Below are 12,681 nucleotides of genomic sequence, written 5' to 3'. Positions count from 1 at the left end.
AAACATGGAAATCCTGTTTCAATTCTATATATTTAGAGTCTAGACTAGTTACTTGACTATGAAAACTCGACTTCGAAAAAACAAATAAAGTTTAAGATTTTCCAGATATTGTTCAAAAAGGTAAACCTCTGAAATAAAAATCTGTCGATAACCTATATTATATGAATAATTTCTTTATAGGTTTTCAAAGCAAGAATATTAAATACTTTCTCCACTAAAAGTAAAATACAACAATTTTTTATAAACAACTAACATTTAAATCAATTTAAGATCAGTAGTATTTATTTCACTCGGAAAGTAACAGAAGAAGGACTTCAATACTGTTCACATAATCTCATCAAAAATTCCATAATGAGGTTTAAATTACAGCCGCCGAGTGCAACTCAATTGAGCGACCTGCTCGGAATCGCCCCACACTTGAGTGGTTCGCCTCCACATTGAGCGGAGCTCAGAGCCGAGAGTATAAAAGCAGAAGTGTCCCAGTCCAGAGCATACAGTTCCCTCCGGGCAATCACCGAGCTAGCAATCAGTAGTCCAAGTGCTAAAAAATCTACAATCTCAGTATGAAGAACGCCGTTGCCATCCTGCTGTGCGCCCTCCTCGGCCTGGTGAGTTTCTGGGCAGGATCAAGACCGTTCTAAGACCAAAATAATGTCCGCCCCTTTCCAATGACAGGCCTCTGCTGCCGATTACAAGATCCGCTCCGTCGAAGACCTGCAGACCGCTCGCAAGGAGTGCGGCGCCTCCAGCAAGGTGACCGAGGCTCTGGCCGCCAAGTACAGGACATTCGAGTATCCGGACGACGAGATCACTCGCAGCTACATCCACTGCATCTTCCTCAAGTTCGAGCTCTTCGACGACGCCAAGGGCTTCAACATTGACAACCTGGTGGCCCAGCTGGGACAGGCCGCGGAGGACAAGACCGCCGTGAAGGCCGACATCGAAACGTGCGCGGATAAGAACGAGCAGAAGACAGCCGCCGATGCCTGGGCCTTCCGCGGATTCAAGTGCATCCTGGGCAAGAACCTGCCCCTCGTCCAGTCGGCCATCCAGAAGCAGAACTAAGCTCAGTTCGGGTTGAATCAATTCTAGAACCGCAAGAACAAGTCGCCATCGGACAATGCGGAATATTCTTTTAGAAAAAAACAAGCAAACAATACCGCCTTGGCTCTGCATTCCTAAAATTGAAATAAAAACCATATAATAGTGCTTGAAGGAAGAGGTTCCATTTATTTCGCTGTCACAAATGCCAACATAGTAAGTGAAAAAAAGACCAAGTTGGTGGAGGAAGGGGATTCTCCAGAATCCGATTAGGAGGATGCTCCGCCTGCCATCTGGTGCTGCTGCCTCTGCTGCTCTCGATTCCCAACCTCGTCCCGCCCAAAGGAAAGGCATTGAACGCTTATTTAATTCGATTATATTTGTCATCTTTTCAGTTCAGTAAAATTCAACTTCTTTTCTTCACTCTCTATATATATTTTTTTTTGAATATATAAATTACGCACATTTCATTGTTTATCTTTTTTTATTTTTTGTTTATCTAGTTTTTGTTGCTTTTAGTTTTCTTTTCCAAGAGTGCTGTCTTCTTTTCAATTTTTTAAATATTATTTTTCATCCTTCTTTTACTCGATTTTGCCATCATCTTTTAACTTCTTTTTTTTTTAGGCATTTTTTTCCATTTTGCGTTTCTTTTCATATATTTTATTTAATATATATTTTTGTTTTTCTACTCTTCTTGTTTTTCATTTTCAAATATTTTTTTTGTTTGTATTATTTTTTTATTTGAAACTTAAAATGTGTGAAAAGAGGGGTGTTTGGTGTTGGGTGCTTCAAAAAACATTATAGCCAAGTCAAGATATTCGTTTTTTTTTTCCATGATGATTTTTTTTTATTATTATTTTATTTTGAAGTTCTCTTGTTTTTTCGCCTGTTTTTTTGCTTCTTCGGGATGATATTTTTTATTTTTTTTTTTAAGAAACGATAATTTTTCTGCCGTTTTCCTTGTTACTTGTTTTTTTTTCTATTTTTTTTTTTCTTTTATTTATTTAAGAAGTTTGGCAATAAAATAATGTTTTTTGAAATAATATTGTAAAAAAATCTGAAATCAAATATTTATTGGATTAAAGAAAAGTGTCGCTAAATGAAATGAAGGCATTATTTTTTCTCCCACAGCTAGGCACGGAGGACAAAATAATCTTTAAAGTTTCTATTCAAAACAAGTCAGTCTTTTCGTTGCAAGTTTGAAGTCTTTTTTTTCGGGAGTTCTCCGTCGTTTTTAAGACAAAAAGCAGTCAGTCACGTCCGGAAATAGCCAAAATAGCGTTTGACTTACGAACTTACCTTACTAAGGTTTTAATAAAACAATAATCAGTAGGGAGCGTAGTAATTGGCCCGTCCACGGTAACCCCTGCTGAAACGAAAAACAGACCGGGATTAGATTCATCCAACTAGAGACCAGAGTGGTCTACGTACATTGCGCGTCTGGCGCCACGGAAGGTGGAGTGACAGCACGCCCGGGAAACTCGTGCCCCTCGGCCGCGGAAGGTGCCGCGGGCAAAGCGGTTTGTGGTAGACAGGCCGGGTCGGTTTGTGCGCTTCGACATCACCTGAGTGATCAGAGAATACATTTTTAAAACTTTCCTCACATTAGAAATAAAATAAAATCAAACCTTTATTTGGCGTCCGCGGAAGAGGGTCTCGTTCATGGCCAGAGCTGTTTCGACAAACTCCTTCGACCCGAACTCGATGTACGCGAAGCCCTTGGGATGGCCGTCAGCCTTGTTGCAGAGGATGGTGACGCGGTTGATGGTGCCGCAGCCGTGGAAGTGGGCCTCCAGCTCCTCGGCGGACGCACCATAGTCCACGTTGCCCACATAAACGGACCGTGTGTCTATCTCCTGTTTCTCCTCCAGGGAGAGGGGGACTGTGGCCAAGCCGGTGGTGGAGCCGCCGGCCATTTGTTTGTCCACCTCGGACTGCATCTGCTTTATCTTCTCGGCCTCCTCCTCCATCTCCTTGACGCGCGCCTTGATGGCCTCCAGTTCGGGATCGATTTGCATGCTGCCCTCCTCCTTGAAAAAGGGATTAATTGGATGTTAAAATTGGTAGGAAACGACGCCCCAAAGTGTTGGCGGCGATGTGAAGCGTCGCTTCGAAAATGGCTGCCTCTTTGTATATCGCGCAAGCTTAGTAGTTTCGAGCTTTTTCAGGGAATTCCGTAAGCTTTGGCGGGATTGGGGCGGCGGTGAAACTGGTTCTCAACTCACCTCGGTCTCTGTGGTGATCTCGGCCTCCTGCTCGCCATTTGTCTCCTCCAGCGACTCCAAGAGCTGATCCTCATTCAGTGTAATATCTTCATCGGCCATTATTGCGGATTGTTTTGTTTACGTTCAAGTTTACCGCTAAAGCTTGGGTTCTGTCGCGTAAAAGCTTCCAGCGAGGTCCGAAGTACGGCGGGTATCTGTCATTGAGAGAGGGCGGCAAAAAAACGGGGACAAAGAGAGAGAGCGGTTAAAAGAGATGGTACAAAGGGAAATGCAAAAGCAGAAAAATGGATGGCAGTCAAATTTATAAAAAAAAGACTGCAGCTATTAGCAATCAAAAAATACTACTCAATATAAAAAAATTAATATAAATTCAGGTACAATTCGCAAGAGCTCACCTTAAAATATGAACAGAGTTGAGGGGTGCTGACGTTTTCGCCTTTGCTCAAAATGGCCGCTGCCCAGCCACGCCGATATTAGTTTCTGAATTCTACTTTCCTGCCCGAATGACAGCCGTAACTTAGACTCCTGAGTTTACTCGCACACCCGTTCGCACTATCACTCAATAAATGTGTCTAATAGAGGCTTATATTTATAAATTTACGAATAGGCTCGTAAATTTTGCCACCGAAAAGAAAATTGTACTTTCCCAGTGTTGCCAGACAGACAGTAATCCCCCCTCAGTATTTCTTTATTAGAGATGATAGCGAAACAGTGCTGGAAAACACCGTACACTTTTTTTCTTATCGAATTACCGATGTTTTGAAAACGTGAAAGACTAGCCATGAACGACTCCTCTGATTCGGAATACGAGGATACGGAATTCCTGGTTTACGGAGACTTTAAGAACAACATTCCGGCGCAGCAGCTCAAGCATGAGAATGCGGCAATAAAGATCATCGGCATCGAGAGCGACACTCCCATGGCGGAAGTAAATGGGAACTTTTACAAAGGTCACTACGAGCAGTCAGTGGGAACTCTCTTATTTTTCGATAAAGACAAGGATAACGTGGTCAGCGATCCGCTGTACGAGTCCACCTGTCGCCAGCGGTTCAAATACGTCGACAAGTCCACAAAGATTATAACCTTCGAGCGCACATACATTGAGAACTCTCTCTTGGATGCCGGCAAGTCGTCTAAAAGCGAGGAGACTGATCAGCCGAACGCCGAAAAACCATCTCTTAAGTTAAATATAAATTACAAAGAAGCTATTAACAAGTTTGGGGAGGAGACTTAGGCGGGTAAGTGACATGTCCATCTAAACAAAATCGTTGTGGTACATTTAATCTTTTTCAGCGTCATGGAAGGGGACTCTTCGGTAGCCACAACCCCCATAGATCTGCGGAAGTTTCTTGAGGATTATCAAAATAAATTGTCACCCACTGCTACCGAAACGCCGTTCTTCCTGGAATCTAACCCTATGCTCGTGGACGTGAGCGAAGGTTGTTCTCTGGATCAGATTGCATCACCGGAGGATACCTCAATATCCGTATTTCAACCAGGTGCCGAATTCTCACGAACCACCTTTCAACCGCAGGAGGGCCAAAAGTTACCCAGAACATTCACCGCACTGGCCCAGCAAAAATCCCGATCTCGTAAATGTTCTTTTGGGCGCACACCGTACACCTATAAGTTAAATACTCTCCCTCTGGTGGAAAGTGATCTTTCCCTGCAAAATAACTGGGAACTGGAGCTGACGATTCGCCTGTACAGGCCACCCCGCGCTTCGCACAGGGGCTTCAAGGTGGAAAGCCCTGTCTTCGCAGAGGAGTACGTTTGCCTGGGGAGCAACCTCCTAACAGAGCTACGTGACAAAATAAGCTGCATTTGCAAAGGGAAACGCTTCGTGGACATCAGCAGCAATCCGGATGCTCCACTTCCGACCATCACATCCAATTCTGGGTACTTCTTCATCAACAACACTTTCTACAATGACATGCGGAATCCCGAGAACTGCGACTACTCGGCCACGGTGATACGGTGGGCAGGCGCTGCAGATGTCGTTCAGCGCGAACCATTCAAAGTAGAGAACATGGAGGGAAAGCGTTTCATCGATCTCACCGTGACTCCCGGATCTCCGCTTCACTACCTGCATCACGGAAACTGCGAGCATCTCTTTGTTGTGTCGCAAGTCGAGGTACTTACGCCAAGCAGCAAACGGCCCGATCGCAGTGTTTATCCCTATCCGCGCTCCATTAACGTCTTCAACCGAAGGACCTGCTACATGTGCGGCTTGCGAAGCTTTCACTTCATTGTGGAACAGTCGCGACGGCAGCTGCACGATCCCTCCTACCTGTGTCGCAGCTGCTTTCTCAGTTTTCACTATGTGGACGGCCAAAAAGTTGGCCACTTCAAGGCTTATCGCATATATGAGCATTCGGAGGAGAAAAGTGAGAACGACGAGGAAGTACCTATAAGAGAAACTGATGAAAATGACAACAACGAGATCATATTGGACTGAACAGGCTCCTCTCAGGCTAGATTTAAAACAATAGCTGATAGTTTAGGTAAAATACCTATTGAACGACCCTCGTATTTTATTGTAAAATATTTTTAGATAAAATACAATAATTTAAATAAAATACATACACATTGCAACAAGAGTAATTGGCATTTGAACAGTTTCGTTTGCCGTAAAGCTGCGTAATTTCATGCAATCTAGGTTAGCAAAAGTTAGTGTTCAAGTTAGGAATACAAAATGCGAACAACGTAAATAGTCGTACAATACATCTGGCTTAGGACTAGCGTTAGTACATATATTCAATACTTTGATTTTTACAAAAAATTTAAGGATATTAGACTTGACCAGAGCCGTGCCTTGATTGGAAAACACACGCCAAAAGGCCCAGCGGTCAATGGTCAATTCCGGCTAATAATAACAGTTATTCATCCTAGACAAAAAACTAGTACTAGTGGGTACTTAGCGATAGAATACAGTAAAAACGTACACATAGGCGTGTACGTGGTGAGAAACTGTGCGTTTAGTTACTGGGGCATCGAAAACATACATATGGCCACGCTTTGGCAGGGCCCTTAGTTTAACAAATATCAACAGGGACCTCTTTGGTGTACGTGCTTACGATTACTTCCTTATTAAAGCTTTGACCAGCGGATGCTCCGCATCGGGATTCGGGCAAATAGGCGTTTAACTCTGGAAGACCAACTCCCGCTCCACTGACAAATACTCCAGCATTTGGGCCGGGACCGGTAGATTGGCCAGCTGCTCGCGAGTCATCTGCCGCTGCAGGACTCGCCGACATAGATCTTGCAACTTGGGCATTTGCGCGTATCGACTCAACGGGTACTTAAGAATGACTGGGAACGGCGGTTGCATCTCGTTGGGTACCTTAACGAAGCATACAAAGTTGTCGTTGGTGCAGCGGTGCAGGATGTCCTCTATCATGTCCACAATGGACTCGTACTTCAACTCCTCGAAATGCCAGAAATCGTCGCGGTACTCTAGCCGATAATGCAGAGTTACATTCACAATCCGAAAGCTAAGGGTAAACTGGGATCCACTCGTTTCCGAGTCACGAACAAGGAACGAGCCTGTCGGCTTATCACTCAGCTGACGCTGAGAGTCGCGCCTGGAGATCTCGCCCCAGTACCAGACTTGGCTGCAAACAAAGACAAACGGGGTCATGAGTCATCGATCGATGACTGATCGAACTGATCGCTTACTTGAGCATCTCCGAACAGGCCTTGAACATGACCTGGTTGGGGCAGTGGGCGTCCTCGCGTTCCAGCCACTTCTTCCGGATAAATCGCAAGTAGTCATGGGTGAAGGGCAGCGTGGGTTCACTCCGGATGGGTGGTGTGAGGAATTCATAGGTGGCGTCCGTGGTGCCGCCATCGCAGTCGTTGTCCCCCATCGAGTGCCAGTTGCGGAGCGAGCTGAGGCCCTGGCCCACCTTCCGACGCAGTCGTGCGAACACGTTCCTGTCCCGCTTCTCGCGTCTCCTGCGCAGGGTGTCCCCCGTGCCGCCCAATGTCCCTGACCCGTTGCTGCAACTGGCCATGGAGGAGTCCATGGCAGATGCCTCAAGGACGCACACCTCGTTGTTGTTGTTTTGGCCACTACTGCTGCTGGAGGAGATCGCCAGCGAGGAATTGGACTTTTTGTGCCTGGTCAGAGAGTGGAACCAGCCCTTCTTCTCCCTCTCCTTTGAGGGATCTCCAGCACCTCGCTGCTGCTCCTGGTTCCTCCGGCTGCTTTGGTCGCCGTAACTCATATTGGATTGGGATTAGTGCGGGCTCCGCGTGGCGGTATCACATCATTGGTCTAAATCGAAGTTGTGATTAATGCTGCCAAGTTTTATGATAAGAAATATTTGTTTTCGTTGTTTTTTTGTGTACATGAAACGATAGACCTGACTATCACGCACGCCCGTGAGCGTGAGCGTGAGTGCACGACGAATGCTTTAGCACGATAACAGTTCACGCGTTAGTACCTTTTTGGCGACCTATTTACTGTTTCCCACACTTATTGTTTAATATTTATTTTGATGCTTGACGCCGCTTCTGCAGATTCTTTAAAATGAACAATTTCTCAATGAAATTGGACCTGTCTAACTTCTTCAGCGACCAACGAAGTCAGGCATTAGTATTAATCAAGTCGGAGTGGAATAACATCAAGGATGTACAGGATCATATTCAAAGCCTATTCGAGCTGGTATGAAAGTTACAAGATTCATTAAAAGATTACTACAAATATTTGAAGTTTAGAAGGGTATTAGTTTACTGACTGAAGATGGGTGCTTTTTGCCTGCTAGGGAATCCATAGAGGTGCTACGGGTTGCCAAAGGTTTGAAGTAAGTTTTCTAAACTAAAGAAGTTTGGAAGGAAATAGGTATTCATTCTTTATATTTTAGGGCATTTCGGTTCGAGGTTGTTGACGAGGACTCTTTTTTGGCCCCGGCTCCAGTTTCCAAGACAAGCAAAAAGCGCAAAAACCGCTCCGGGGAAGGCGAAGTCAGCTCCCATTCCACACCCTGTCGCCCATTGAAGCGTTCGAAGTCGAAGATCACCAATATATCTGATAATGCTGCAACAACCGAACCAAATTTTGAGGCAGAAACCCCCGAAATTACAGAAGAACAATGCGAGGTCGTACACCCTCCATTAGTTATAGAATTTTCTTCCGATTTGAGCGCTAATTCTGTTTCCCACTCCCAAGAAGACTCTTCTTTGTCTCAATCCCTGAAGCAACACGGCCGCAAGTCGTCAAGGAATTCCAAAAAAAGGTCCAAGAAGACGATTGTCTCTACGGAGGAGATGGATTTGGAACAAAGTTTCTCAGAAGAATCGCAAGAGACCATATTCCGCGCCCCTCTCCTGGAGCTGGACTCCAATACGCCGCGCATTTTCGAACTACCTCCCAAAAAAAATGCGATCGAAATACTTGAGAATATTACAATCCAAACCCCCATTAAAATTCTAGACCCACCCCTTAATCTAAGAGTGACAAACGCAGAAGAACAAGAAAAATCTGAGTTGGAAATTTTGGCCTCTGAAGACTCTCCTCTTTCAAAGGATTTAGTTGAAAAGGAAGCTATTGATAATAAAGATGAACTACCGCAAGAACCTGATTCAGATGGGGAAGAAATACCCCTATCAAAGATTAAAGTAGCTTCTCAAGAATCTCAAAAGAAAAAACAGTTGGAGAAGTGCGAGGAAAATAAGCCTGAGGAAAAAAAATCACGGAAGAAAGTGGAGAAACCTGCAGAATCTAAAGAAGAAAATAAGTCCGAGGCAAGGACATCAGAATGTGTTGAAGAAAAGAAGTCTGGGGCAAGGACATCAGAATCTGATGAAGAAAAGAAGTCTGAGGCAAGGACATCAGAATCTAATGAAGAAAAGAAGGCCGAGGCAAAGAAATCTGAATCTGAAGAAGAAAAGAAGGCCAAGGCAAGGAAATTAGGATCTGATGAAGAAAAGAAGTCTGAGGCAAAGAAATCTTTGGCTAAGCAACTTGATGGCGAATCTTCGGAAGAAGATGTACTGGAGAATGCAAGTGAGGATCAGCTTGAAACTAGAACAAAGAAATCAAAATCTGAAGAAGAAAAGAAGGCCAAGGCAAGGAAACTAGAATCTAAAGAAGAAAAGAACGCCAAGGCAAAGAAATTCTCGGCCAAGCAACTTGATGGAGAATCTTCTGAAGAAGATGTACTGGAGAATGCTAGTGAGGATGAGCTTGAAACTAGAACAAAGAAATCAAAATCTGAAGAAGAAAAGAAGGCCAAGGCAAGGAAACTAGAATCTAAAGAAGAAAAGAACGCCAAGGCAAAGAAATTCTCGGCCAAGCAACTTGATGGAGAATCTTCTGAAGAAGATGTACTGGAGAATGCTAGTGAGGATGAGCTTGAAACTAGAACAAAGAAATCAAAATCTGAAGAAGAAAAGAAGGCCAAGGCAAGGAAACTAGAATCTAAAGAAGAAAAGAACGCCAAGGCAAAGAAATTCTTGGCCAAGCAACTTGATGGCGAATCTTCGGAGGAAGATGTACTGGAGAATGCTAGTGAGGATGAGCTTGAAACTAGTACTGAAACCAAAAAAAATCAAAAGACCATTACGGATAAAAACGCCAAGGATTCAATTAAAGAAAAATCAATTGTATGTGACGAGAGTTCGAACTCTGATTCCGATGACGACGTTATGGTGGTGGATGATACTATTGATGATTCCGATTCCGATGTGGAGGCAGTTCCCATTACCGGTTAGATCTTTACAAACATTTAAAATGTTTTCAAAAATAATAATCTTCTCTTATTGCAGAAGACGAACCTGCCCCGGAGTCTGAAATTATTTCAGACTTGTTGTCTTCCGCCAAAAATCTGAACAGTCTGCCGGTCAGGGGAGACACCATAGTCTTTAAGGTGCCCAAGATTAAGGGGAAAGTGAGCTCTGGTTATACCGAGTACATCGCTGCCCAGTGCAAGTACATCAACCGCCGCACGAAAGTCTTGACAGTGGATATCTTATGTGAGTAACCAAAAGCTAATTCTTATTGAAATGAAACTATACTGTTTTTGTTTCAGCATCTCCCACTAGCCTCAAGCGAGTCCTGCGACAATATGCCAATAATTTTGATGACTCTAACGATCGAATCCAAAGCATAAACATTAATTATTCTGACCTAGGCGAAGCCAAACTAGTTATTTCCACAGTAGATTGAATTTGTGGACAGTTTTGATTCTTCTATTTCCACACTTTTGTAGATTGTAAAGATTATAAACGATTAAACAACATTCAGATGTACGAGTAATTTCCTTTTCTGCTTTCCAGCTCCTTCCGTTCCGTTTCGTTCCTACTTGATGTGCTTCTTTATTTCATTGAGCAGTTCATCGGCCTCTTCGCTTGTCTTAACACGTAACAGCAACGAGGTGGCCTTCTTCTCCTCGGGCGTGGGGATGCAGACCATCATAACGTTGTTCTTCCCCATTCGCTGGCAGGGAATTCCATCGATCAGGATGAGATTAACCAGAATGTTTCCAAGGTTTGTGTCAGCGCGAACCAGCATCTGTGTCTTCTCCGAGTCCTTGACTGGCTTCAAGTATAGTGTGCCCACGCCACGATCAGTAAAGTCCTTATCCTTCTTTATGAACACCTTGCAGCGCTTTGAAAACACTGCGTCATCCTCAACCACCTAGAATGTGGAGAGAACATCATTAGACTCAATAGGAAAATATTAATGACTAGGATACCTGTGTGAACTCCACTTTGGGCGGTTCCTCAGACTCCTCCGCGTCTCCGCCAGCACTAGCATCTGCTGATGGTGCTGGAGGCTGTATGTTTCCGAAGGAGAATGGTGTGCTGCCCGGGGCAAAGCTGAATCCTGTTGAAGGTGCTGCTCCTTCGGATGCTTTGCCGAAACCGGAAAACAAGGAGCCACTGGGTTTGTCATCGGTCTTCAGTCCAAAACTGAAGCCATTTGTCTTCGGAGGTGTTGCCACGGGTTCATCCTTTTTTTGGCTGGCTCCAAACGAAAAGAAACCTGGCTTAATGGCCTCATCAGTCTTGGCTCCCGAGCTAGCCTCTGGCATCGAGCCAAACCCACCGAAGCTGCTGGTACTGGTGGAAGCTGCGAACAGCGGTGTGGTGGTGGTGGTTGTCGTCCCACCGCTGGTCACGGTGCAGTTGGGCTTCTTGCCGAACAGGGTCGAGGCACCGCCGATGGGAGTGTTGGGCTTGCCGAAAGAAAATGTGGCGGCCGGCTTGGCTGTGGAAGCTGAAACGTCGCGCGGTTCGGTTCCCAATGAAAAAGTGGGTGCCGCGGTTGTAGCTGCTGGTGGCGGGGAGAAGCTAGGCAATGTCGGCAACTTGGGTACTGTTGATGGCGTGGCTGGTGTGGGCTTTGTGTCATTCGTCGCAGCGCTGTCTTCGCTACGCAGCTCCTTCAGATACTTATCATAGTTCTTAAACACTGGCGACAATATGACATAGGGATTCTTGTCCATGTGCTCCTTGAGGAATTTCATAACAGCACGGTTAAGCTCAGCAACGCTTGCACGAAACTCGGCTGAACAGCTGGCATTGGCTGGCTTGGAGCCAGAACTGGCTGTGGAGCTGGTGCTGCTTGTAGCCGGCGTCTTCGAAGCGGCTGGCGACTTGACACTTTCCTTTTTTTCGGCTGCGGGATTGCCGAATATCGAAGCGGATAGTTTTGGGATGGCACCGTCGGCCATGGTGCTGGTGCCGAAAATAGAAGTAGATGCTTTTGGAATAGTTTCTGTGCTGCTTACAGAACTGGAGCCAAATATCGAAGTGGTCGGTTTTGGAAAAGCACTTTCGGCTGCACTCTTGGCAGCCGGTTTGTCTCCAGCACTAGAAGAACTCCCCAGAAAGGAAAAAGTTGGCGCACTTGGGGAGGATGTGGCTGCAGCATCCGCAGATGCTTTTGGTATCTTGGCCAGAAATGCAAAGGGCGACGCCGGTGTTGCTGTACTGGTAGCCGGCTTGCCGAAACCTGCAAGTAAACAAGCTTTTTCACAAAAAAATCGGGCTATGTGACAGATATTACTGCTCACCTGAAAATCCTGAAAATACACTCTTCGACTTCGACGAGTCCTCCTCGCCGGACTCGGCAACGGTAGAGGAGGCGACGGAGGCGCCGGCAACCTTGCGGCGCGCCTTCTTGATAACGCGTGTCTTCAGTTCCTCCTCGGTGGCCGTGCGGAAGGTGCCACGCTCCTCGGGCTCCTCCTCATGGTCCCAGTTGTCGTGGTTTAGGTTAGTGGTCGCCTGTCGCTTGCCAGCCATGGTATCCTTAATTCAATCGCAAATGGAAAAATGCACCAAGGTGAAAATGAATAAAAATCTCTGACACCGCGTTGCAACCTCGTCGCTTTCGTGTGTTATCGGATATCACGCGCAATTATGAGCATAATGACTATCGATGAAACTATCGGCACGGAATGGC

At 45.4% G+C, this 12,681-nt stretch overlaps 7 protein-coding genes across 8 annotated transcripts; 4 read left to right on the top strand and 3 right to left on the bottom strand.

Moving 5' to 3' along the window:
* Nucleotides 1-452: 452 nt before the first annotated feature.
* LOC6494073 (general odorant-binding protein 99a) lies at nt 453-1,215 on the top strand. The gene is made up of 2 exons (XM_001960996.4): nt 453-608; nt 676-1,215. Exons 1-2 carry the CDS (start codon nt 564-566, stop codon nt 1,063-1,065), a joined length of 435 nt encoding a protein of 144 aa, XP_001961032.1. The 5' UTR covers nt 453-563; the 3' UTR covers nt 1,066-1,215.
* On the bottom strand, nt 1,205-3,962 carry LOC6496503 (polyadenylate-binding protein 2). The gene is made up of 6 exons (XM_001960995.4): nt 3,662-3,962; nt 3,267-3,460; nt 2,670-3,071; nt 2,473-2,606; nt 2,341-2,407; nt 1,205-2,098 (listed from the first exon to the last, which is right to left on the bottom strand). The coding sequence occupies exons 2-5, from the start codon at nt 3,363-3,365 to the stop codon at nt 2,368-2,370; spliced, it is 675 nt and encodes a 224-aa protein (XP_001961031.1). The 5' UTR covers nt 3,366-3,460; nt 3,662-3,962; the 3' UTR covers nt 1,205-2,098; nt 2,341-2,367.
* Nucleotides 3,963-4,047: 85 nt separating this feature from the next.
* Nucleotides 4,048-5,866, top strand: LOC26515105. 2 transcript variants are annotated; one of them, XM_032450308.2, is made up of 2 exons: nt 4,048-4,504; nt 4,560-5,866. In XM_032450308.2, exon 1 carries the CDS (start codon nt 4,048-4,050, stop codon nt 4,498-4,500), a length of 453 nt encoding a protein of 150 aa, XP_032306199.1. In that variant the 3' UTR covers nt 4,501-4,504; nt 4,560-5,866. The 2 variants fall into 2 exon arrangements, with proteins under 2 accessions (XP_032306199.1, XP_014764092.1); XM_014908606.3 differs by having other exon boundaries at nt 4,048-4,500; nt 4,556-4,662.
* LOC6494074 lies at nt 4,564-5,866 on the top strand. The gene has a single exon (XM_044715718.1). It carries the CDS (start codon nt 4,564-4,566, stop codon nt 5,722-5,724), a length of 1,161 nt encoding a protein of 386 aa, XP_044571653.1. The 3' UTR covers nt 5,725-5,866.
* Nucleotides 5,763-7,670, bottom strand: LOC6496502. Its single transcript, XM_001960993.4, has 2 exons — nt 6,945-7,670; nt 5,763-6,880 (listed from the first exon to the last, which is right to left on the bottom strand). Exons 1-2 carry the CDS (start codon nt 7,493-7,495, stop codon nt 6,409-6,411), a joined length of 1,023 nt encoding a protein of 340 aa, XP_001961029.1. The 5' UTR covers nt 7,496-7,670; the 3' UTR covers nt 5,763-6,408.
* Nucleotides 7,671-7,709: 39 nt separating this feature from the next.
* Nucleotides 7,710-10,520, top strand: LOC6494075 (coilin). The gene is made up of 5 exons (XM_001960992.4): nt 7,710-7,935; nt 7,989-8,074; nt 8,135-9,978; nt 10,038-10,244; nt 10,301-10,520. Exons 1-5 carry the CDS (start codon nt 7,801-7,803, stop codon nt 10,435-10,437), a joined length of 2,409 nt encoding a protein of 802 aa, XP_001961028.1. The 5' UTR covers nt 7,710-7,800; the 3' UTR covers nt 10,438-10,520.
* LOC6496501 (nuclear pore complex protein Nup50) lies at nt 10,434-12,658 on the bottom strand. Its single transcript, XM_032450305.2, has 3 exons — nt 12,290-12,658; nt 10,967-12,228; nt 10,434-10,908 (listed from the first exon to the last, which is right to left on the bottom strand). The coding sequence occupies exons 1-3, from the start codon at nt 12,519-12,521 to the stop codon at nt 10,570-10,572; spliced, it is 1,833 nt and encodes a 610-aa protein (XP_032306196.1). The 5' UTR covers nt 12,522-12,658; the 3' UTR covers nt 10,434-10,569.
* Between the last annotated feature and the right edge of the window lie 23 nt (nt 12,659-12,681).

Source organism: Drosophila ananassae, chromosome 3L, assembly GCF_017639315.1.
Source record: "Drosophila ananassae strain 14024-0371.13 chromosome 3L, ASM1763931v2, whole genome shotgun sequence".
Classification (NCBI taxonomy): Eukaryota; Metazoa; Arthropoda; class Insecta; order Diptera; family Drosophilidae; genus Drosophila; species Drosophila ananassae.
The sequence above is the reverse complement of the archived record's forward strand: the minus strand, read 5'-3'. Positions and strand labels throughout refer to the sequence as shown.